At 36.7% G+C, this 26,926-nt stretch overlaps 1 protein-coding gene across 5 annotated transcripts in view; it reads left to right on the forward strand.

Moving 5' to 3' along the window:
• The window catches only part of Sarm (sterile alpha and armadillo motif), a 287,951-nt gene that overhangs the window by 100,426 nt on the left and 160,599 nt on the right, over window positions 1-26,926 (forward strand). For 4 of the 5 annotated variants that reach the window (XM_089086326.1, XM_089086327.1, XM_089086329.1 and 1 more), the window contains one exon: window positions 20,197-20,340. In XM_089086326.1, the coding sequence (XP_088942452.1) occupies window positions 20,197-20,340 (144 nt within the window). Of the gene's footprint in view, window positions 1-4,402; window positions 4,543-20,196; window positions 20,341-26,926 lie in introns of those variants that run through there. The other variant, XM_089086328.1, reaches the window with a different exon arrangement.

Below are 26,926 nucleotides of genomic sequence, written 5' to 3' on the forward strand. Positions count from 1 at the left end.
TTTTTTATAGTTAGGAAGACTCTCAGTGTATCTTTTCTACGTCTGAGAATAATAACCCAAAAGGGTTGCAGTCCAATTATGTCTGCTACTCAGTATACTTTAATCACAGTTAATATATGTCGTCCCTTATCTCTACCAACTTCGAATGGTCCTATATTTGGAGGTTAGGTTTTTTTTTCTACAATTCTAAAATTCTTGACGAGGCTAGAGGAGTTTTAACAGGCTTATTTAATGCCTAGCTGCATATAAAATCATGATTGCGCCTTTAAAGTGAGGCAATGAAATTTAATATAAAATTCAGGTGATTATAGCATATCATTTACAAAGCAATTTACATTAAGTTTTGCTGAAGAGTATAGCTTAGAACTTTGGAACTCTGTCACATTTTCATAAGAGCAATTTGGCACGAGAGGTCTTTCTCCAATTTTTGTCCTCGGAAGAAAAAGTGCTATATAATATTTTAGAAAGCCGATTAATCATCCACATTCTGCAGTTAACTGCGACGTCACTGTTTAAACGAATTTGATCGTTGTGACGTCATCATATTATGAGGTTATTGTCTATGAGTCACTGATGCCCTTTAGACATGTAGTTTATTTTTTACCATGATGTCAGTTGCACAAAGGTAAAAATACACACAAACTATTCATTTTTCCAAGGAATCACGACTCAGGGTTAAGCTTTGCTCTAACTAGAATAAAAAATATTGGTTCGGCAGCTGTGTATCGTGTCACCTGATAAAAATGAATAAACTTTACTACTACTATTTGCAATCTTTTGTAAACAGTTTAGGACATTTTTTTTTCGGAACGTGAAAGCATTTTGATTGCAGGCTGATGCACTCGTACTACCTAGCCTTCTTATAGCGAAGACGCTTGTTCGTTTTCAAACAGTTCGGGGTAACGAACTGTAAGTAAGGAGAGACCCGGCTCAATGGTAACCGAAACTGTATAAAACGTTTTTTTGATACCAATAGATATATCAAAAAAATTAGATTTTAATGCTGATTTCAAATATATAATTTTCATCAAGTTTAGTGCTACCCATCAAAAGTTACGGGCCTGAGAAGATTTGGCTGATTTTCAAAAAAAGGGGGAAATACCCCCTAAAAGTTTATGAACCTTAATGAAAATCACACCATCATATTCAGCGTATCAGAGAACCCTACTGTGGAGGTTTCAAGCTCCTATCTACGAAAATGTGGAATTTTGCATTTTTTGCCAGAAGAAAGATTACGGATGCGTGTTTATTTGTTTGTTTTTTTTTTTTTTCCCCAGGGGTGATCGTATCGACCCAGTGGTCCTAGAATATCTTGGGAGGGCTCATTGGAACGGAACTTAAAAGTTCTAGTGTCCTTTTTAAGTGACAAAAACAATGGAGGGCAACTAGGCCCCCTCCCACGCTCACTTTTTTCCCAAAGTCACCTGATCAAAATTTTGAGATAGCCATTTTGTTCAGCATGGTCGAAAATATGATAAATATGTCTTTTAGGATGACTTAATCCCCGAAGTTCCCAGAGGGAGGGCTAAAAGTTATGAACTTTACCCAATGTTAACATATAGTATTGGTTATTGAGAAGTATACAGAAGTTTTCAGGAGTTTTTTTTTATGGTAGTGGGAGGGATGGGTGGGTTGGTGGTTATGTTGGAGGATCTGTTCATGATGGAAGTTTTCATGGGGGAAGGGAAATTGCCATGAAGTGGGCGCCAGACTTGCCAGCATTATTTATTGGTTATTGGGAAGTATACAACCATTTTCAGGAAGGATTTTTTCTTGAGGGGGGGGGGATAGAGGAGGGGGTTACTCTGGAGAATATTTCCGTGGAGGATGTTTCTTTGGGGGACGGGACATGTCGATGACGGGGGCGCCAGATTTCCAAGCATTATATAAAAAGATAACATAAATTAAATAAAAAAAAAAAAACAAGTTTTTTAAACTTAAAGTAAGAAGCAATATAATAACTTAAACGAACAAAAATTATAACGTATGTGAGGGGGTTCTATCCCAAGTCCAAAACACGCTCTTTACGCTACATTTTTTTTTAGTGCTTTAAAAAGATCTATCTATTCTAATTAACCGGCCTTTGTGATTCAGGGGTTTGTGAATAAAAATTTTTTTTAACTTTTAACGTAAAGAGCTCGGTATTGATTATGGGGAGAACCCCTACATATACGTAATAACATATACGTAATATAAAAAACAATAAAAAACAAGCGATACGGCTCAATAGTAATCGAAACTTTTAAAAACGGAATTTTGATGTCAATAAATGTATCAAAAGAATGTGTTTATAATGCTGATCCTAAATATATAAATTTTATTAAGTTTAGTATTACTCATCAAAGGCGACGAGCCTGAGAAAATTTACTCGATTTTTAAAGAGGGGGGAAACATCCCCTACAAGTGAAAGAATTTTAATGAAAATCACACCGTTAGATTCAGCGTATCAGAAAACCCTATTACATAGGTTTCAAGCTCATATCTGCAAAAATCTGCAACTTTGTATTTTTTGCCAGAAGAAAAATATACGAATATAGAAGTTAGTTACGTAAGTTAATTTGTAAAGACATCCATTTAGCAAAAGAAAAGTAAAATTTTTTTGCAAATAAAAGCTGCATTAACTAAAAAATGATCAGAAATTAAATAAAAAAAACAAGTTTTTTAAACTGAAAGTAAGGAGCGACATTAAAACTTAAAACGAACAGAAATTATTCCGTATATGAAAGGGGCTGTCCCCTCCTCAACGCCTCGCTCTTTACGCTAAAGTTTGACTCTGTCTCACAACTTTATTTTTTAAAACAATAAAAAACTTTAGCCGAAAGAGCGAGGCGTTGAGGAGGGGACAGCCCCTTTCATATACGGAATAATTTCTGTTCGTTTTAAGTTTTAATGTCGCTCCTTACTTTCAGTTTTAAAAACTTGTTTTTTTTATTTAATCGCTTAACAGAATGGACTTGTATCAGACTTACCTTTAATTAAAGTGTGAGGCGGAATCACAAGACTACTAACTCTCAGAATTTATTTAATTGGTAATGAAGTTGGAAGCATAAAATGGTCCAAGAATTTACTTACATTGTTCTTTTATTGCTTTTTTGTGAAAAAATGCATCTTACTTTACTCCAATCTTTACTCTCAAAATGAAAACTAGAACTTTCAATTTCCAATCGAATAAGCGCTCTCCTAAATTTCTGCGATCACACCTTTTACGCAAAGTGATCGGAAAAAAAACAATACACAGAGGCCACACCGTTCTTTGCTACGTGTCTCCAACGTAAGACACTTCATCATGAAGATCAAGATATAGCGGGCTTGATGATAAGACACTTGATGTGGCAAACAATTAAAAATTCTACGTTTTTGTAAATATGTGCTTGAAACCTGTACAATGTGGTTTTCTGATATGCTGAATCTGATGGTGTGATTTTTGTGAAGATTCCTTGACTTTTTGGGGGTATTTCCCCCTTTTTTGAAAATCAGGTAAATTTTCTCAGGCTCGTAGCTTTTGATGGGTAACATTAAACTTAATGAATCTTATAGATTGGAAATCATCAGCATAAAAAGCCAATTCTTTTTATGTATTAATTGTTGTCATTACTTGTTGTTTCTTAGCATAAAAAGCCAGTTCTTTTCATGAATTACTTGCTATCAATTAATTCATTGTAATCCTTTTTTTTAGAGTTTCGGTTACTATCGGGCCAAGTCGCACCTTACTTATACTTTTTTGCCACGAATTGTTCGATACAGCTACGACACATAGTTTTTAATAATATTAACTTGACACTATGACCAAAGTTTATTGGTGTGATTTTGTATGGGGTAAATATAGGGTTCATCAGCAGACACGAAAAGAAAATTAAGACATTCATTATATCGGCTTAGAAAACAAGACCATGAAAATGATAGGATTTATAGTTTGACATGTTTAGTGTCAAAAAGCACACTTTGAATAGGACTCCAGGACGTTTCCGCTCACTGCATCCCTGCCTTGACCTTCAGGGCCAGTGTTGTCGAGTTGGGGTAATTTGCACCATTCGGGCGCTTTTGGTGGTGGTTGTGTATCAAATTCTTCCAATCGGTGCATTTTTCAAAGTAAATATTTATGAATGATTGCACCTTCAGAAGGTTTCGCAAAAAAAAATGTTGCTTTTGGCTCATTTTCGCTAAGGTATTTTACGCTAGTTATCTGCTAACACTGTTCAGGGCAGCCACAAAATATGTTGTTAGAAAAATAATATTCGCAATCCTTTTTTTATCAATTTGCTAATCTTAAAAATCGGCACATTCAATTGTTTTTAATTTTGGCTTAAGACACGTTTTTGGGTCATCCTGCCTCGAGATAGAAAACAAGTTACACACTGTCCGATAAGCTATGTTTTGTCAGTAGATTTTTGAAATTCTTTGTGTTTAGTCTTAACTTATTGAAAAAAGTCGGATAATATGGATGATGATTCAACGGATGAAGTTGATGGGCCAGGGGTTGATTATGTCAGTATATACATTGATGTCCCTAATTTTGATGGCTATGATACCAAGGATAAGAAGGTATGAGAGATACATCCATATAGGTCTGAGATAGTACATAATGTGGGAGGGGGGGGGCTGATTTCAGCACAGTAAGGGATAGCGTGTTCTGCTGAAGTTGCATTTCAGCTGTTTCGTTCGAGGAAAATTGAAACTCTAGTTTGGATCTATGACCTAAACTAGGTGGTAGGAAATTGTTCCTGATAACTTTGGAAAGGCAAATCAAGGGAAAGCCCAAGGGAGAAGGAAGGTTTCAAAGATCCACAAATATATTTCCTAAATTTAGAAAAAATGATTGATATGGCTTAAAGTTCGGTCAAATTCTAGACAAGCTATTTTTTACTACCTCGGAAAGGGGCTAAATTAGGATAAAACCACGGAGAAACAGAGAGCTTGTAAAAAGTCTTGCGGGTCAAAAATTTCTTGCTCTTTTCAGTGGCTTGCCCCCTTCCCTGATGTCTTTGTAAATTGAAACCCCAGATGTTCAGGTGTCTCCTCCTTTTGGGCAAAATACTTCTTGTACTGTGGGTTGATTCTCGATGAAAGAGGATCCTTTTGGAGTCTAGTAGTAAAGGGTGATTTGGGCAGCTCCCCCAAAAGTAGGAGTACCTTGATCGGTTTTGAAGGCATTTGGTCAGCCTTGCTTTTCTCACCGACAAACTGTGCTGTTCTAAGAGCAAGGCCAGTCTCATATACAAAAACGTATTGGGAGTTTTATAACATGCCTGTACACGAAGGTGGAGGGATTCTCCACCTCTGAGGTTCAACGCTATTGGGAAATAAAAGATATCAGCTTAAAAATGAATTTCCCGATTTGGACCTCCCACAAGGAAAATGCTTTGATACACGCCCCTTTCTAATAAGGCCAGACCGTGCGTATTCTTATATGAGTATTGCTGCTACCCGATTGAAGTGATACACCGTACACGCTTTGTGGATCGTCGTTGAACCATTACATTTTGCCGAAAATGTAATGTTTTTATGTTTGTGAACATAACAAAATTGGTACTTTCGTGGGTAAATATCTATCAAATCATATTATTGACTCACGCATAAAGTGAATATACCACTCAATGCCTTTTTTTTATGCTGATTACGAATATAATAATCATTTCTATCGGAAATGAATTTCAGCCCCCCCCTATATATGCCAATTCAGGGCATATATTTCTACATTAGGGGGGGGGCAAATTTTGTTTCTGATGTAAATGGGAGGTAAGTTTAAACTTTACCCCCACCCCCTAATGCAGAAATATATACCCTGAATTGTTATATGTAGGGGGGGGGGCTGAAATTCATTTCCGATAGAAATTATTATTATATTCGTAATCAGCATAAAAAAAAGACATCGAGTGGTATATTAACTTTATGTGTAAGTCAATAATATGATTTGGTAGATATTTACCCTTTCGTGTTATACGACCCCATCCAAGCAGTAAAAATAGGTTAATCATAATGAAATATACCAAAATATAATGAAAATATAATACTTTAGTAACAAAATTATGGGAAACCCAACAGAAAATTATGGAAAGCAAGTCGCCCAGAACGCATTATATTAAATACCTGACCTAACCACCTCTAGATATTAAATATTTAATCAAAATATATCTGCATAGATACCGTTTAGGTACTTATGTATTATTCGAGAAACACTCGAGAACTTTTATCGCGAACATCGAGAAATTGCCCGTTTTTCACGGTATTAATACCAGACAATTAGCTTCGGATGTGAAAACCACAACAAAGAATTATGGAAGGGGGGCCGCCCAAAGCGCATTACATTAAATACGTAACCTGACCTAACCAAAATACCAACTAAATATTTAATTAAAAATAGCTACAATGTATTTTCCCAGCGAGCCGAAGCTAATTGTCTGGTATTAACACCGTGCAAAACGGGTAATGTCTAATGTTCGCGATACAAGTTTTTTGAGTGTGTTTCACGTGTTATAGATAAGTACCACCGTTTATCTCGCTCAGGCTAAGCTGATTATTTCCGGGTGGATACGTAAAACCGGTTTCATAACAGATCAAGAACAAAGTGTGGTCGCTATAATGCGAAAGTACCACAAAATTCATTGGCTCTCATTGCAGCGTCGCTGGTTGATTCCAAAGTTAAAATGTAAACGACAGACGGAAAGTAGATACTGATGTTTGAAAAGCCTTGGGGAGAAATTTAGAAATTGCATATTTTCAAAAAGCGCATCCTCCATTCGAAATTTGCATACTTGTATACACTCTTCCAGTATTAAATTGGTGTAATTTTGATCCCCACTTCATGGTTGCATTAATAGTCCTCCGCTCAAAACTGATTTCGTAAGTAAAAGCAAACCCAAATAACTGATGTCGTTTAGGCGTGTTCAAGCATAATAGAACTCAAACTTATAACTTGCTCTTAATTGTCGTATTAGACACTTATACGGAAGTTGTGGTATTTGATATCAACTAGAGGTTAGGATTAGTCTCTTTTTATTTGCAGAAAATAATTGTCCTTCTGGCACAGACTTACTTAACATTTTATGCTTCTTTAAGGTTTTTCTTCGTTATCTCTTAACTTTTTTTGTTTTATCTCGTAATATTATCGAATCATTTAAGTTTTCCTATAGACATTTTCTCGTAAAGTAGCTCGTTTTTGTCACAATGTAATTTATATTTATCTTAATCTGCTTGGATAAGTCGCTGTTATTGTTTCTCTTTTACCCCTTTCAAGTTTGGTTTTTGAACTACTACTACTACTAACAGCTCACCGCAGTACGAAGCCACCTGAGGCCAACACAGCTACCCACGCTCCTTCTCCATCCCAATATATTCAAAGCCTCTCAGGAAGTTCCCATTTCCTTTAAATCTTTATTTATGACATCCTCCAACCCCAACTGAGGACAACCTGCTTTCTGTTTAGCCCTAGACGGTTGGGCAAAAAGGACAATCTTTGGCAAACTGTCACACTTCATCAGCAGAACACGCCCTAGCCATCTCAACCTTTCCCTCATTTTAGTCCTAGAAAGCGGGATTGAACCACACTTTTCGTCAGTCAATACGGTCAGCCAGCCGGGTACCCAGAACAATCAGTAGGCAATTTCTCTGGAAAATATCTAGAAAATCTTCATCCGCATTTCGGAGCGCCCATGCTTCGGAGCCATATTTGACCACTGTCATCACTGTAGCTTTCAATATTCTAATCTTAGTTTGCAGACTAATCTTCTTATTCTTCTAAACTTTTTTTTTAACTGTGAAAAAACACCCTGACCCCTGACTATTCTACTTCTAATATCTACGATGCTCTCACCGTCATTATCAATAATACTAACAAACTAAGTGAAGCTGTCCACCTGATCGATCTTTTCGTTACCCAACGTCACCTTTTTATTTTCACTTATTCCTAGCCTTAGTGATTTAGTCTTCTTAACATTTATACTGAAACTTATTCTAGCAACCTGAAATCGCGAAACCTCTAAAAGCTCATTATTTTGCTCCCACTTTCATCTAGGATGCTTAAATCATCAGCATAATCTAAGTCCAGGAGAGTTTTTTCTCCCCATTTGATTCTGTGATGTCCCATTGTCTTTCCTGTGCTTCTTAAGCCAAAATCCATCAAAATGATCCATGTAAAGGGGGATAGAACACAACCCCGCTTAATTTCTGATTTAGTACGAAACCAGCTGCTAACCTCATTTCCTACATTAACCACAGCAGTGTTATTCTCGTACATAGATCTAATCATTTTAATGTAATTGTCTGGTATACCATACAAGGATAAAACCTTTCTAAAGATCTTATATCAACAGAATCGAACGATTGCTCATTATTGATAAAACTGAGGACCAAAGGTATTTGATAACTCAGGCATTTCTCAATTATTAACCTAAGAGTGAAAATTTGGTAGACACATCCTGCACCTTTTCTAAAACCGCACTGTTCTTCTCTTAAAATTTTGTCTACAGCATCTCTCTGTCTAAAAAGCATGATATTACAAAGTAATTTGTTACCTACAGAGACTAGACTAATGCCTCGATAATTACCACGCTCACTCTTATCACTTTTCTTATACGGTGGCTTAATTAAGGTTTTCCTAAAATCGCTAGGTACTTCCCTTTCTCAATAGTCATATTCATAATCTTCAGTAACTTATTTCTAACCTCAGAGCTACCATATTTAAGAAACTCATTTACCACGCTATCAGCACCTGGAGCCTTATTATTTTTCAATCCTTTTAGTACTGTCGTTGATTCTTCCTCACAAAAAAAAAAAAAAAAATCTTCCTTCACATCCACGGGATCACAAACTTTTTCATTTTCCTCTATATCTTTTCCTGCAACTCTATCTAGACTAACAAAAAAACTGTTTTGAGTAATGAGTGACACCTGAGTTTAAAATGGACAGAGATTATCATGTATTTAAGTGACGCTTCCTCTTCTTCAACAACGCCCCCTCTTTTGGGTGAGGGTTTACTGAATTGGACTAAAAACTTTACTGAAAACATATGTGCTATATATAGCTAAACTGTAATTGGCAGTACTTCTTAGACAAATTGCTTCTCAAAACATTTGAACAAACATTTTTTTTGTTTCAAAGAGATACAAACAAATAAGCCCTTCCATTTTCGAGGCAAAAAAATCCAATTGCTATTCAATAGCAATAGCAGCTATTGTCTTCTTAAGCTTTTGCGTTGAGCATTCTTTCTTGAAGTTTTTGGGGAAAGTCAGGCTTCAGCGAAAAAACAGCGGCTGAGAAGAGTGACAGATCCCTTATACAAAATAATTTCTGTACGTTTTAAGTTTTAATGTCACTTTTTATTTTAACTTCAATGCATAGATCTCTATTCATATTTTTTTCTTTTTTAGTATCATATTCAGGGAAGTAAAAATGAAAGGGATTTATTTTATAAACAAGAGGGAGGCTATCGCCCCGTAAAACATCCGTTATTTACACTTGCGGTCAACTTTTTATCAAAATACTTCGATGTCTAAAAAACTAATTTCCTCCGTTGAAAACTTCTGTTGAAATCTCTATATTCTGGTTTACAGATAAATCGAATTTCGTGGTATAGTTTTCATTATTTATTGGTTGATATAGTATTAATACTCAATGACATAGCATCATTGAGGACATGTTCAACCAACAGTCAAATACTGACCACTGATGAGCTCTCTGGTGAATTCTCAACAACTTCTGGAGTCCTGCAAGGATGCATTCTCTCGCCACACTTGTTTAACCTTTTTATGCATGCTGCCCTCTCCCTGATACCCGTCGAATATGGAGCCAGAATAGAGGAATTCTAATTGACAAACTAGCATATGCGGATGATATCGACCAGATGTCCACTACCGCCCAAGAACTCCAGAGGCAGGCTGACTGCATCTCCCAAGCAACGAAGCCGTTTGGTATGCAGATTAACGCAAACAAGACCAAAGTCATAGTCACATCACGACAGGTGATGACACCCCCCCTCGATAGTAACAAACGGTGAGCAAGTCGAAGCAGTCGATCAATTCCTTTACCTCCGCAGTCTCTTTACAGCTGACAACTGCCACACTGTCGACATTAAACGCCGCCTCGGTCTTTCCAGCTCTAGCTTCGATAGACTATAAAAGATCTGGGAATCTAGCCACCTTTCGAACCATCTGAAAGTGCATCTATTCAATAGCCTGATCATACCAAATACTCTGTATGGGTGTGAAACCTGGACATCAAAAGCTGAAAACGACGCAACCTCCTTGCGTTCGAAATGAGATGTCTGCGCCGGATCGCCAAGATCATATATACTGACCATGTCACAAACGAAGAAGTCCGAAGAAGGCTGAAGTCGTAAGACAGTATCCTGAACAAAATCCAAAACAGCAACTGCGCTGGTTCGGCCACGTTAAACGAATGAATCCCGAACGCCTGCCCAAGACCGCGCTTGAAGGAACAACTGAAGGACCTTGACCACGGGGAAGACCTTGCAAAAGGTGGTTCGAAAACTTTGACCGACAACGCATTGCTCAACTATCCCAAATTGCACTTGATAGAACAGCATATCGAGCCCTACTTGATCAGATTTTGGAAGAAGTGGCCCCAGTACGTCCCATGAAGATGAATGGGACTTAAATAAGTAAGTAAGTATTTAAGTTTTAAGGATTTAAGTAAGTAAGTAAGTATTAAGAAAAACGGCGTCTTTGACTCGTTTCTCTAGAATTATAATTCTAAAATTATAATTTATGCTAACAATTTTGGATGGGAAACTTTGGTGGATGGGACCCCCCCCCCCATCAAAACGTTTTTATATTCAAGTTTGATTTTGTATAGTAATGATTATAATCGTTCCCAAAATCTGCACCAGTTATTTGCACCAAATATTTTTTGGAAGGTTTGAAATGTCTAAAATGAGTTATAGGGTCATAATTTACAGTTTTTCAAGGGATGTCTTCTGACAAATCTTCTTGTTAGGTGGCAAATCTCCAACTTCTGTACATAAAACAGTATAAACGTTACTTTTATTTTTTCTGAACCTGTAAAGGGGAACTGTCACTTTACGGTACTCAAATTGTGGAGTTAATCCAAATGTTCGCTAGAGAGTGAACGGAGACTAGGGGGTAAATTCTCTGCCCTCTCCTTCTTTTACATATATGTGCCCTCTTATTGAATTCTAGTGAAGTAGAGACTAAAACCGCACAAGCTAGGAAAGCTGTGTTCTTGGGAGCACAATAAATTTTTGCAAAACTCTCTATAAAACGAGGGAAAAGAAAGAAAAAGTCTAGAAATTATATCGACAACGGTACATTTCTAAATGTCTCAGGGAGGGATACGATCTGAAAAAAAATTATTTCCAAGTTGTTTTTTTGCACTTTAATGTTTAAATAGAGGTTATTTTTATCTAGTTACATCTTTTGACTTTTTTTTTTTTTTTTTTTTTTTTTTTTTTTTTTTGTTCTCATCCAGTGGTCTCCAATACGTTGAATCAGGCGTGAAAATATCCTTAACTGGAAGCCATGCCAACTGAACCGGACACGTAGGATGTATTTTCTTCTGGATTGGGATGGGGAGCGATAAATAAAAAAATATTTAGTACTTTGACTAAGAAGTGCTCAGAAATTTGAAAAAAACTAGGATTTTAGAGGCAGCACTGATCCCGAGCTCTTGCCGGGTAGGTGCCTGAATGCTACCTGGCAATAATTTAAAATCTTTCATAATTTCAAGATTTTGGCATTTGTCTAATATGAGATAATGTTGTTGTTTTGGATACTTGGTGGAAAACGTACGGTTTACTGTGGGCAGCATACCGTCACATGGTTCTCAGACTGCATATTTGACATGTCTGGCCTAGAGACTGTCAGGATATTTTTCGGGAAGGTCATTGCCCCAATAAATTTTCCCTACCCATTCACCCGGGTTTCATTTTTTCATATTTCAACATCCTTGATCTTGTGATGATCTTGTGATGCGTGTGTCTAGGAAAACTGTTAGAAGATTCACCTTGATATGCTCTACTCCTTTGTTTATGGATTGAAAACAAAATAAATACAAATATAAAGCAGTTTGCAGAATCTGTAAGTAAAGACCGATGGAATAACAATCCCCTCCCCTACCAAAAAGGAGTTTTGATAACCAAAAATATATCAGACAGATTTGCTCTTCACAATGATTTCAAATATGTGAAATTTATCTAGTTTGAAGCTACTCATCAGACTCTATAAGCATAAAAAAATATCACAATTATTGAAAAGGGGAGGAAACACTCCTTTTCAATAATTGTGAACAAACATTGACGAAATCGCATACCGTCAAATTCAGCGTATATGGGAACCCTTATGGACGAAATACAACATTTCGTATTTTAACTGACTGGAATGGTCCCGATTGTCCCGAACGCGTGTTTGTTTGTTTTCTCTTTGCCTAGCGGTACCACATCAACCCAGTAGTCTGAAATGCCAGAAGAGGCTTCACACGAACGGAAATGGAGATTTTTACCGCTCTTCTTAATTAACAAAAGAGATCACGCTATAGTAAAGTGGCAACATCTGCCATTTTGTGGCCCACCACTACAATTTTGACCCAAAGAGGGCTATTAGAACTATTCAAGTTCTTCATTTAGCTTATTACCAGTTTCAGGGGCAGCAATGCTGAAAGGTGGCGCATTCGTCCCGGGAGATATATGCATTCATAGTTAAAAAAAAAGTTTGGAAGAACAGGAAGATAAGTCTGCAAACCAAGATTAGAATATTGGAAGCTACAGTGATCATAGTGGTCAAGCATGGTTCTGAAGCATGGGTGCTCCAAAGGGCGGATAAAGATTTGCGGGATGTTTTCCAGAGAAATTGCCTACAAATTGTTCTGGGTACCCGGCTGACTGGGTACTGGGTAAAAGTAGGCTGTACGACGTGTAGTTCAATCCCGCTTTCTAAGCATGGGCTATAATGAGAGAAAGGTTGAGATGGCTAGGGCACGTTCTGCGGATGAAGGATGACAGATTGCCGAAGATTGTTCTTTTCGGCCAACCGTCAAGGGCTAAGCGGAAAGCAGGTTGTCCGCGGTCGGGGTGGGAGGATGTCATAAAAAAGATTTAATAGGAAATGGGAACTTCCTGGGAGGTTGTAAAAAGGGAGGCTTTGAATAGATTGGGATGGAGGAGCGTGCATCACTGCGTTGGCCTCAGGCGACTTGGTGCTGCGTTGAGTTGTTGTTGTTGTTAGTAGTAGTATTAGTAGTAGTATATAAAAAAAGTTTTTATAGACAATTATTTTTGAGCTTGGTTCGACTGAGTTGATTCATTAGAGCTTTGTTTAATTTAGTTATAGTAGTTGGACTCCATATTAGAGGGGTGATTAGCGGATCTTTCCATTGGTTGGGGAGGTCTAAGGCTTCAAACACTAAATCAAAATTTGAGCTGTATCCACCAACTTCAATATACAACTACTACTACTACTAACAACTGGCTACAGCACCAAACCGCCTGAGACTAACACAGCTAAGCATGCTCCCCCGACATTTCGATCTATTCAAAGCTTCCCTCTTTACACCCTTCCAGGAAGTCCCATTTCCCTTAAATATTTCTTGGTGACATCCTCCCACCCTAACCGGGGACAACTTGCTTTTCGTTTGACCCCAGACGGTTGGCTGAAAAGGATAATCTTTGGCAATCTGTCATCCTTTATCCGCAGAACGGTCCCTAGCCATCTTAACCTTTCTCTCATTATAGCCCCAGAAAGTGGAATTGAATCACAATTTTCATAGCCAACTGTTTAAGATACGGTCAGTCAGTCGGGTACCCAAAACAATCCGTAAGCAATTTCTCTGGAAAATATCTAGCAAATCTTCCTCCATTTTTTGGAGCGCCCATGATTCAGAACCATAATTGACTTCTGTCATCGCAAAATACAGTGGTTCAATTTTGTTTTTGAAATTAACCCAACAGTACTGGGACTAGCGCCTTAAAGCGACGTGATTGGAGTAGAAAGTATTGGGTGGAATTGTTATGGATTAGTTTTTGATCGGAGGAATTAGATTGGCATATTGGACATGCGAAGGCTAAGCCAAGGACTTGTGCTCAGTTTGGCTACAATATTAACGGCCCTAGCATGTCCAAAAATCTTTCAATGGTAAAGATAGGAGCTTGCATTACTGTCAAGGGCATTTCCAGGATTTTTTGTTCAGAGGGGGCTATTTTCGGGGGTTCTACAAACAAATCTTTGAAAAAACGCATCAATATTTGTTTATATGTATTTTTGTTACGTTTTTACTAATCAGACACAAATTTTGAGGGGGAGGGCTCAAACCCCGTATCCCCCTGGATATGGCTTTAATTACTGTATATTAATATTGTACACTATAAAAAAATTGTTTGAGATTCAACCAAAAATTTTTGTAATGTTTATCAAAAACAAAATTGGAATTTCAACAGGTGAAATTGAATATTGGAGACCATTTTGGAAGGTAAATATCTACCAAATCATATTATTGACTTACGCATAAAGTGAATATACCACTCGATGCCTTTTTTTATGCTGATTATGAATATAATAATCATTTCTATCGGAAATAAATATCAGCCCCCCCTATATATGCCAATTCAGGGTATATATTTCTACATTAGGGGGTGGGGGTAAAGTTTAAATTTACCTCCCATTTACATCAGAAACAAAATTTGCCCCCCCCCCCTAATGTAGAAATATATACCCGTAATTGGCATATATTGGGGGGGGGGAATGATTATTATATTCGTAATCAGCATAAAAAAAGGCATCGAGTGGTACATTCACTTTATGCGTAAGTCAATAATATGATTTGGTATATATTTACCTTTTGGAATTCCATGATCATTATTGAATTTCCAATTTGTTGAGAAACAAAAACGTTATATTCCCATACCCAACTTGAATTTTCCATTTTTTGACAAAACATCATGTTGGATTTTAAGATCCTTATTGGACTCCATTCTTCTTTGCTGGATTTTCCGTTCTTTTGTTGGATTTCCATCACTAGCGTTGTTCAATTTCCTAGGTCTACAATCTAATATCTAGTTCCCATGATCCGGTTTCCCTTTCTTCTTTCTGAAGCATCAATAAATACAAAAAAACTCATTTATTTTACAAGAAAAGAAAATTACAACACAAAGATTCTCCCAGATAATAGGACCCCTCTTAAAGGCTGCATTTTTTCCTGTTGGAAATCAGTAAATCAATGGCGTTGTAGCAGGCCGACAGAAGACACTTCAGTAAGAAATATCTTCCAATCAGGAAAACAGTGACACACGAACCTGAAATGAAGATGAAATCAAATCGAGTCAGAAATAAAAGAAAGACTTCTCCCCTTTTTTCTACCTCCAGAGCTGAGCGGTTGCAATAATAATGTCACGAATCCTGACTTTTCTAATGACCTTTGACTTACTCATCAGATCTCAGATTTCGAACCAAGATTCGAGTCGAACTTGGAACGAACTGGAAATCACCACGAACAAGAGTTGAGCTACTGCCAATAACATAAAATAAAACCTCAATAAAAATCAAAATGACGGAAAAAACTAATCAAAAATGAGGGTTGAATGTACGATTACATTAATTCCTGGAAATCTCAAAATTTAATTTACCAAGAAATTAATGCTTAAGCTAATTTTTTAAACATTAGAGGGGGGGGGGGTGGTGGTAAAGTAAATTCACCTGCTCTTAGAAATTATATAAGAATATATTTTGAACTTATTATTTTTGAGAATTTTATTGTGTTTCCTTCAGGAGGGGAAAGCCACTACATTAGAACCAAGAAAACTGTTTTTGTTTTATAAAAATACAGTATCTTAAACATTTTGGGAAACATAAGACACAAGTTATCAATATTTATAACTAAACTAAATACCAAAGTATAAACACATACTGAACAAGTACCACAGTTTATATAATTATCCAGTATGATCTTTCCCTATCTCACCCATTATAAAAACCCGGACCAAGGTGCGAGTGGTCCAGAGAACGTTTTTGCAGATAGAAACATAGGCGGCATCAGATCTTTTCATGGGTAGACAAGTCAGACTGTGATCTAATCGGAAACAAGTGGAAACCCGCTATTAAGAATAATGCACTTTGTTCGAAACGATCAGAAACAGACTAACCCGCTAATGCAGAAAGAAGTGGGAGGAGCTATTTGTTCGCACCGAGAACGAAGACCAGAAATGATCTGCGATAAGCTTACTGGATAATTATATGAACTGTGACAAGTACTGACAAAACTCTCCAAAAGTGACCCCGCGTACCTCAGCGCCTCTAGAGGGGAAAAGTTGTACTACTTAATCGCTCCGAGCCAATAAATTAAATTTAATACAGCTTTTACGGAACAAGTATGATCACCCACGGAACTTCAAAAATCTAGGCGCCAGGTTCGCATAGGTATGGAATCGTCTCCGGAGACGCGGACAAAGGGTCACTTTTTTGTGTGGAGAGGATAGGTTTTGTCAGTACTTGTTGTATGTGTTTATACTTTGCTAAATACTTATCATCAGAATCAGACTTTCACCGAAGCACTGTCAGACTAGTCAGAGTGTCACACTGTCTTCTCTCATATCTGAATGCCCGCTAGGCAAAATCGTCGCTCCGTCGCAGGTCTTATCATTAAATCTACTTCTGTATAATACGTTTGTAGTTGATGGAGATGGTTTTTTTTTGTCAAATTGATCTCGAATCATAACATTCGAAAACATAATAAGAGACAAATTAGGTCATGGGAGGAGGTTTAGTTGCCCTCCAATCTTTGCGGTCTCTTAAAAAGGACACTAGAACGAATAAAAACGTATCCGTGATCTATCTTCTGGCAAAAACACACAATTCCACATTAGAAGCAGATAGGAGATCGAAATCCCCACAATAACATTTCCTGATACGCTGAATCTGAAGGTCTGATTTACATCAAGATTCATTGACTTTTTGGAGGGTGTTTCTCCCTTTTTTGAAAATCAGGCTCCCTGTTTTCGAAATCCCTTAATCCATCAAAATCCCTTTTTCTTCTGAGGCTTGTAGCCTTTGGTGGGTAATATTGAACGTAATGAAATATATATATTTGGAATCTGCATAAAAACCCAATTCTTATCAATTGTTATCAAAATTCCATTTTTGAGTTTCGGTTACTATTCAGCTGAGTCGCTCCTTAATTACAGTTTAACACTAAGAACTGTTTGATAAAACATATTGGGCTAAGGTCCTATTTTTTAATTAATCCTGTAGCAAACCGGAGTTTTTGAAGCACGATTCATGCTATTCAAGTGTAGTATTTCTGAGTCGAGTTGAATGCGCACTATTTTAGAAAATTATCTTTTTCTGGGAAGATTTTGGTTCCTTTACGTTTACATAAAGGACTGAAATACCCTTACAGGCGTCTTCTTTCCTTTGCTATATTTGCTTACTTGGTTATTCAGTGTAAGCAGCAAATTTATGGCAAATCCAGGGAAGAATTTTTTTTTTAACGCTTTTTGGGTCTCATTAAAAAAAGGACATTCATCGCAAAAAAAAGTTGCTCCCACAAAAGGTTTTCGTTATTAATTAGAAAAGAATGAATTCATCTTAAGAGATTTTCTACTTAAAGAAACTCACAAAAAAATGTACTTAAAAAAAGCGATTGTAACAGTTAAAAGATAATTTTTGTACATAAATTTCTGTGTGTTCATTTTGCAGACAAAAATTCAATTAACATCCCCCCTTTTCTGCTATAATTCGAATATTTGAATTGAATTTATACTGAACACAATACTTTCATTGGTCCTATAGTCAAATTTAAAATGATATTCAAGAAACTTCAAACTACCGTTGAAGTACAAACCGTGCTGATTAATATAACCTATTTACTTTGAAAATTACATTTTTCTACTGAAAATCTTAATCATTTCAATAATTTGTTGGAATTCAATAAGCAAGTCACAATTCCAACAGACAAATTGGATTTTTTTTGTGTGACTTGTTTGAATTCGAGCAAAACATTTTGTTGGAAATCAATTTTTTTTACAGTGTGTTTCATACCTAGTCTTAGGTAGTTGTTTGACTGATCGAATAACAAACAATGACCAGTAAGAAGATGTGGTTTGATTCTACTTTCTTGAGCCATAAGGAAACAAAGTTAGATGGCTACGGGTGAAGGATGATAGATTCCAAAAATCATGCTCTTTTTTCACCCATCCGGTCCTAATCGTCATGGTGGTCGTCCCCAAAAGGGGGGGGGAGAGGTTTAAGAAAGGCTTTAAATGAAAATAGATCTTCTTGGAAGGGAGTAAAGAGCGAATTTCTGAATACATTGGGGCGGAGAAGGAACGTGCGCAGCTTTTTAAGCCTCAGGTGGCCTGATACTGCAATGACTCGTTAATAGCAGTAATAGTAGTGTTTCAATGACTAGCAGTTCTTTTTAAAGGGAAAGGGATGACAAGTCTCTGCTGTGAACTAATTAGTCAAAAATGAAGACTTATTTAGGTTTATTCATGCTTAAAAATTCTGAAAAATAATCTCGGTAGATTTCTGGTCGAATGTTCTTACTGAGATTGTTTTCTAAGGATATATCTGATAATCAGGTAAAATCTTCGTCCAGAGGAAATATTTATCGAGCGCAAAAAAATCCGCTATCTTCCAAAAATGGAAACAAAGGAATAAAGCTTGGACCGAAATGGTCGAAAATCAATAAAAGAGGTAACCTAACTTGTTTAGAGAGAAGATAAGATAAGGTATATTTCAGCCAAAAAATAACAAAAAACATTTAATAGTACCATCTCAAAATCCCACAAAGGCTCTATTGCCTGTAAGGAGGGGGATCATGAAACAAAACTCTTAACATTAAAATATTAAATATTTGAACACATAACATGTGAAACTTTTACTCATAAAAATAGAGAGAAAAGAGGCAGAGGGAAAGAGATAAAGAGAGTTTAAATAAACTTTATGACAACTAAATTATCCCAAGGTCAAAAACTATAATAATAGTAATAAAAAAGGTTAAGGTACTTAACCTTTTTTATTAGCGTCAACATACAGAAAAAGAAAGCAAAGAGCGTCGTCTGGTTTCACCAAAGTGCAAAAGTGAAAATTTAATTATGAAAAAAGACGCTATATATATATATATATATATATATATATATATATATATATATATATATATATATATATATATATATATATATATATATATATATATATATATATATATATATATATCAGTGAATTGCTTTTAATTTCTTTATTTGAAAATATGTACATTGTTTTTCAAAATTCGACTGTGATGGAATGGAATACTCTATTATCAATTTTTTAATAGTTTAAAACAGAATAACCTGCTTATTTTCAGGAAAATTTAGGTTTTTACTAAAATCTCAATTTCAATAAAGCAAATTAACCTTGTTTTGAATTTTGCTAGTTCTTCTGGGTAACCCTCCATTATCCGCTGCCCTAGCACTAGAATTTTCTCTTTTTTATTTTACCATACGCAGGAGGTAAGACTGCATGGGTGCCCTTTGAAGCAGATTCAAGATCGGAGAAATAGGGGGCGGAACTTGAGTTACCTATATTTACAGTGATACAAGCTCGGGGTTATGCACTGGGCTACTTACTGTAACTTGGAGACATAAGTCTGGGATTACAGTTATACACAAAAGATAGTATTCACCGCCTTGGATAAAGGTATATTTGGTTTTTCTTAATTATGCATTGAGAAGCTTTACTGAAATTTTGTGTTGCAAGACCTTATCAGTTCTTGTGTTATATTCCTTTGCTATCATTATTTTATGTAATGGTTTAAATCCTTGTTGCATCTACAACATTTATAATGGATTTCTCATCACGTATCTTGTACGTGATCCTGGTTTTGAGGCAGCAAAATAGCCCTTTTTTGCAAAAACGGGTCATTCCTGATGGTGAGGGAGTCCGAGAGGGGGGGGGATTTCAAACAATCTTATGAAACGAAGAGTTTATGCTAATGATCGTCTTGCTTGCAGGCATGGTTAGAATTGATAATCTGAAAGTGATAGTGTCAATAATAGGCTGCTATCTCTTTTCTGTCTATATTATTCAATGTCATTAGTCCCTTTTTATATGTTTTCTTATATGTATTTTGATATGTACATAAGCACAATTGGGTTACATTCAATTAAAATATCTAAAACGCAATTTTCTCAAAGTACTATGAAATCACCCATCAACTTATTCATGCTAAAATAATTTCATCTTTTTTCTTTTATAGATGTCAGAATTTTCTACCAACGAAGAAAAAAATGATACTGGTTCAAATGGGGAAATAGTACTCGCGGAACCAGTTAAAAAGAGCAGTGCTCCTAGCAGAATTGCAGCGCCAGCAAGTATTAGTGGAGCACCTCCCTCTGGACAGGTGAGTTCAAGGTCTGTTAGAACAAAATTTACTCCACTATTAAGGACTGGACACATGTAGCATCTTCTTCTAGCATTTTAAGAATGTACAATTGCGAATGACCAGCTGGCTTTTCCACAGAAGCTGCAACATTTTCTTGGGGTATTTTTCAAATTTTTCAAATTTGGATTTTATAAAAAAAAATGGTTTGGCAAAGCCATAAAGCAGCATATTAAGTGGTATCAGGCGAGCTCAAAGCTCCATGGTAAGAATCTCTACAAATGCGGCTTTAAAACCATTTACTTCTCCAAATTTTTATAAAGTGTTGTAAAACACGCTCAAAGTCAGTAGGCTATTACCCTAAAATGGGTTTCTAAGTTAAAAACTGGCACAGAACACTCCAGAATATTCATTTACTAGCCCTTTGGATGATACGTAAGTGGCAGTGTTTCCATTCTAGGATTTCTCCCGTAAAATGGGGATTTTTGAGGTCTTTTAGGGGCAAACTTTTTCATTTAGAGATTTGGGGGTTTTTAGGTGTTTTTTACAAGTCTTCTGGATTTTTTAAGGAATTTCTAGGGTTTCGGCCCTATAATATCCTCTTCCGACCCGAAATAGCGAAATGAGACGGAAGTAGTTTTCTGTCCCATTTTCCCCAGAATAGTCTATACGCATAAACGGAGTTTAGGATTTTTGGCACAGTCGATTTGGAAGCGATTTTTTTTCAATCCTCACCTATGCTGGATAGAGCCTTCTAGGATACGATGGCAACAACAACTAAATTGACCTAGCAGTCAAGAGAAGAGGGTCCGAAGTTAACACTTTTAACACCACTAATCGTTTGAAAAAAAACCTGGTAAAGGTGCAGATTAGTGTCCCTGCAGTCAAAGGTGCAGAGGTACAGTTATATTAAAGCAAGACTTGAAGAAGGACTTTGTGAAGTCAACGGGTGCATTCCAACTTAATTGAATGACCAAAGTGTTTAACCTTCCCCTCAAAAGTATTTATTTGGGTCCAAATGGGAAGGAGGGGCGAGGCTTCTTTGTCCGAAGGGAGAGGGTTCCATTCCTGGTGTCGCCAGTTATTTGGTTTGGGACGAGGGTCAATGGCGTGACTCTGTAAGTTCAGCCAGAGTCGACCCAGCTCTAAATGGATACCGGAAAAAAGCTGGGGAAGGTAAACAGGAAGGGTGTGCGAAAGCACAGGATGGCTGGCCCCCATCCTTCAATGCACTTTCTTGCTGAAGGGCTTTGAGACGGAAATCAGCACCGCCGGTTCGGACTTTAAGAAGTCTAGTGCCGTATCCTTTACCTTTACCTCCTCCTAAATGGGAAGGAATCTCTCTCTTGACACTAAAATCAGATCCTGGTGGTCCCCAAGATTCAGTTGGAAAGATTCTTAGAGCTACACAGTCTTTTTACATAGAAGCTGTGCAGTAGATCAAAATCGAACAGGTATGTAGGAAGCAAAGTCTCGTAAATGTTGAAAATATGGATGCGATTACCTACTGACGTTCGGTTTTTTTTAAAAAAAACCTTGCGGAACCAAGGTATACGTAAATTTAAAATTGGCAGCAATATTTTTGCTTCCTTTCTCAAACGTTATCCCCAAGAGGTTTTTTAATGCAGTAAAAATCCTAAAGACGGACAGACGGAGCAAGCTTAAAACGGATAAGTTACGTGGAATTTTGAAAACAAAATATGGTAAGAAGCGGGCCCAAGAAAGTGCCCCGTGAATTCGTAGAGACGAACAGCTGCTGCACATAAAAAGAGTCAGGGCTTCAGCTACCATCGGGAGAAAAAGGATGAAGATGTTAAATCTGATTCTGACTATCAATAGACTTTTTTTTATCAATATAATTGGATTCTGAAGCAACTAATGGATTGTTTACATTAGTGTGATAGGCAATGTGGCCTTATAACCAAAATTACAAAAAATAACTAAATAAAATGGATATTTGTTTATTTTGACCACCATATTCACTGATGTACTGACACAACTGAATTAAGCACTCTGATTGGTCATGCGTAACATAAAACAAAATTGAAATCTATTTCTCTTACTCGCCTTCTTACATCCTATACGCCTTATTGCACCTTACTACACGAATGTGATCAAGGCCTAAGTATTGTTTTATTTTTTAACTTTTCTGTATTACTCAAAGTACATCTTAGGCAACTTTCTATCCTTAAAGTTCATATTTTCAGTCATATTTTGACAGATCTGTCGACAGATAGCTTTTTCTTTTTTTTCAAACATTTTTATTAACATAAAAACAAAACAATTTGAAAAAAAGACAAAACAAAAATAATGCTTAAAAAGCGACCGGTTGGATATCAGTTATGCCAATCCATCCTACCAATTCAAATAAAAACGGGGGCGTTGCAAAAACAGTAATAGAAAAGGAAAAAATAATGGCAAAAAAAATAAGATATCTTCAAATGGTCCAGAATCCTAAATCTGGCACCAGAATCTATAAATCAAAATCGAACTTAACTAGTCGAATTCTCCAAAGCATTGTTTTAAACGCCAAAAGAAAATATTTTGGTAGAAGTGAAGGACTTGAGTTGCAAAATAAGTCGCTTTGAAGGAAATCTATTAAAAATCAGCAGAACAAGGCTTTACTAATGATTTGGCAAGAAGTCAGAAAATGGGGGAACCTATAGGGATTTTGGTATTGAAAATGGCGATTTCTAGGGATTTGCCACCAGGCTTTTACGGATTTCAAAATAATTGAAGTAGAACACTGGTAAGTGGGTAGTAAAATGGTTGAACATTTTTCTGACTCTTAGAGGGGGGGGGAGTTCAAAGGGATTTTTTCCAGGGGGGCCAAAACACAAGAAAATTTAATTTTTAGGGCCAATTTTTTTTTGAAGGGGGTGTCTTCCGACTAATACAAGCGCCGCATTACTTTATACGTCAAGAGTAACATTATAAGTTAGTGAACAGTAAACAATTTTATAAAGATTTACAATAACGGCATTTTTAGGCCTTATTGCAGCCATCGCGTGAATTTTTTTTCTATTTGGAGGTGCCTCCACTTCGATCCTTACTTTTCTGGGCGATATCGCATTAGTAGGCAGTATTCATAGCTTTACCCAGTCACAATGTTAGAGAGGACCGAATGTTTTGCGAGGTATCTGATCGCTAAAAAAAAACCTTTATGGGGCAAAAAAAAAACAACAAAAAAAAAACAGAACTTTCCGTGTAAACCTTCTTTTTGTAGTTGTTTTCTATTGGCGAGGACTTGGTGCGTCCTTTGGGTTTACAAACTCCCCTTTCCCCACTCATACTTTTTGCAGTTAAAATAATCATCAAAAATAGCATTGCAGCCCCTAAAATAGCATTGCAGGGAAAATACCGCGCGATGATATGCTTTCGTGAAACCAAAATTTGCCTGAATGGAGGTTAGTATACACACCAGAAGAAAGTTTATTTCAATTTTTATTTTTATTTTAGGGCAATGATACTCAAGACGAGATTATAATTTTTGAGCACTAACTAAGTTATTACTAATTGGTATAATTTGGGTTTTGTGTAAGTTTATGCTTGTTGATCTATTAGATAATGCGAAAAAAAAAAAATCTCAGAGTGGTAATTAGACGAACAATTTTTTTTAACCTTTTGGGAGGATCCCACATTTATTTGCTATAGTCAAGAGTGTCATACCTATTTTTTAGGATGGGATTGTAGATTGTACTGACTTGGAGGTCGAGATTACCTACTGCTTTTATTTTGTCAAAATTGACACAATGCCTGTTTATGTCATAACGTATCAAACAGTTCGTGGTAACGAAGTGTAAGTAAGGAGCGACACGGCTCAATAGTAACCAAAACTCTAAAAAACGGAATTTTGATACCAATAGAAACATCAATAGAATCAGATTTTCATGCTGATTTCAAATATATAAGTTTCATTAAGTTTAGTTTTACCAATCAAAAGTGGGAAAATTTGCCTTATTTTCGAAAAAAGGGGGGAACAACCCCTAAAAGTTATACAATGTAAATGGAACTTACACCATCAGATTCAGCATATCAGAGAACCCTACTGCAGAAGTTTCAAGCTCCTAACTGGAAAAATATTGAGTTGTGTATTTTTTTCCAGAAGAAAGATCACGGATGCGTGTTTATTTATTTTTTAATTTTTTTTTTTATTTTTTTTTTTAATTTTCCGAGGGGTAATCGTATCGATCCAGTAGTCCTAGAATATCGTCATAGGGATCATCTGAACGGAAATTAAAAGTTCTAGTGCCCTTTTTAAGTGACCAAAAAAATTGGAGGGCAACTTGCCCCCCTCCCACGCTCATTTTTTAAATAGCCATTTTTTTCATCATAGACGAAAATCTGATAAATATGTCTTTGAGGATGGCTTAGTCCTCCACAGTTCCCGGGGAAAGGGCTGCAAGTTATGAACTTTGCCCATTGTTTACGTCTAGTATTGGTTATCAGGGAGTATACAGACGTTTTAGGAGGGATTTTTTTCTGGTGGGGGTACGGGGGAGGATCTTTCCATGGAGGAAGTTTTCTTGGGGGAAGGGACATTTCTATGAAGGGGCGCCGGATTTCCCAGCATTATTTAAAAAACGATCAAGAATAAAAAAAAAGTTTTTTCAACTGAAAGTAAGGATCAACATTAAAACTTAAGACAGACAGAAATTATTACGTATATGAGGGGGTTCGCCCCCCTAGTCAATGCCTCACTCTTTACACTCAAGTTTTTTTTAGTACTTTCAAAAGAGCTATCTATTCTAATTAACCGTCTTTTGTGATTCAGAGGTTTGTGATTCAAACAAAATTTAAATTTTTGCGCAAAGGGTGAGGTATTGACTGGAAAAAAACTCCCCAATATACGTAATAAGAACATACGAGTACAGGAGTCTGCTACGCTTGCTCATTCGTAAGCTAGGATAGAACAAAATTTCGATTAGCCCTTTTAGCCTAAAAAGCTAAAACAAATGTATACGTCGAGGTTTAGTCATCTATATCCCGTGAGTAAATATTAAGGCTGAATTTACTTAAAAGCGTTCATAAGTTAAATTAAAAAAGACAAGCTTTTTAAATAGTATAAAGGAGTGAAGTTAATATTTAAAATCAGCAGACATTATTCCGTATACGAAAGGGGCTGTCCCCTCCCCAACGCCTCGCTCTTTACGCTAAAGTTTGACTCTGTCACAAGTAGGGTAAGAGGTACCATTTTGCTGGGACATATAGCAATTACCATGTTATTTGCTGGGACATATAGCAATTTCAATGCTATTCTATAGAAGCTCTTCACCTTTTCAAAGAGATTCAGAGCTCCCTCACATTCCGGGCCAACCAGATATGTTTCTAGGCCAACCAGATAGGTTTCTGGCAGGTATAATCTGGTTTGGTTGGTACAGTCTGCTTTGGCGGGTAAAATCTGGTTTTGTTCAAGTTTTTCCGACACAATTCACCGGATTTCTCGTTCAGGGTATGCGTGACCGGCACGTTTTCTTTAGCTGCCAATATAATAAATTATTTTATTCCGGTTTTTCTAAACCAGTATTGTCTATAACTTAATTTACGTAGACAATGAACGATCTTAATTAATGTTTTGAATAATAGGAGTGTGAATGATTCTAATTAGTGATTGGATTGTATGACGGTGGAGAAAAAATGATTAAACTGATGAACAGTTAAGGTAACCCCGAAGGGGTTGTTAACTCAGGAAATTTGTTACTTGACCTAGCTTTACCTCCGATGCGGTCTGTATAATACACAAGTAACGTTTGAAAAGTATTGTCAATTTAAAATAGTATCTAACGTTCCCTTCGTTCCCCCATTTCTGCGGGGCTGGGGAGGGTAGGAGAGGGGGTGGGGGAGTCAATTTTGGAGGTATAACAAGTACCATTCATTGCGATCGAAGCTCTATGTTGACTCGTTTTAAATACTTCAGCTTGTCTATTTATTTGTGTTAAATAAAAATCTTGAATCTGGAAAATGAAAAAATAAGTATTTAAACAAAATGAACGATGCTGCTAATTAAGGAATAGTAGACTACACTCAGAATTGTTTGCATGAGGGGCCTGTCTGTGTCTCTTTGAGCTGTTCGTGTCTCTTGAGGCTGTGTGTGTCTCTTTGGGTTGTGTGTCTCTTTGAGCTGTTTGTGTCTTTTTTGTCTGTTTATGTGTCTCTTTGGGCTGTTTGAGTCTTTTTTGTCTGCGTTTGTCTCTTTGGGTTATTTGTGTCTCTTTGGACTGTGTGTGTTTCTTTGGGCTTTGTGCGTATCTTCGGGATGTGTGTCTCGTTGGACGGTTTGAGTCTTTTTGATCTGTTTGTGTCTCTTTGGGCTGTTTGAGTCTTTTTTGGGCTGTGTTTGTCTCTTTGGGCTTGTGTCTCTTTGGGCTGTGTGTGTTTCTTTGGGCTTTGTGCGTCTCTTTGGGCTGTGTGTCTCGTTGGACTGTTTGAGTCTTTGTGATCTGTTTGTGTCTCTATGGGCTGTTTGTGTATTTTTTGGGCTGTGTTTATCTCTTTGGGCTTGTGTCTCTTTGGGCTGTTTGTGTTTCTTTGGGCTATGTGTGTCTCTTTGGAATGTTTGAGTCATTTTGGTCTGTGTGTCTTTCTTTTGGCTGTTTGTGTCTCTTAG

Source organism: Artemia sp. Qi Xiang Cuo, chromosome 3 (genome assembly GCF_049724085.1).
Source record: "Artemia sp. Qi Xiang Cuo chromosome 3, ASM4972408v1, whole genome shotgun sequence".
In the NCBI taxonomy this organism is placed as follows: Eukaryota; Metazoa; Arthropoda; class Branchiopoda; order Anostraca; family Artemiidae; genus Artemia; species Artemia sp. Qi Xiang Cuo.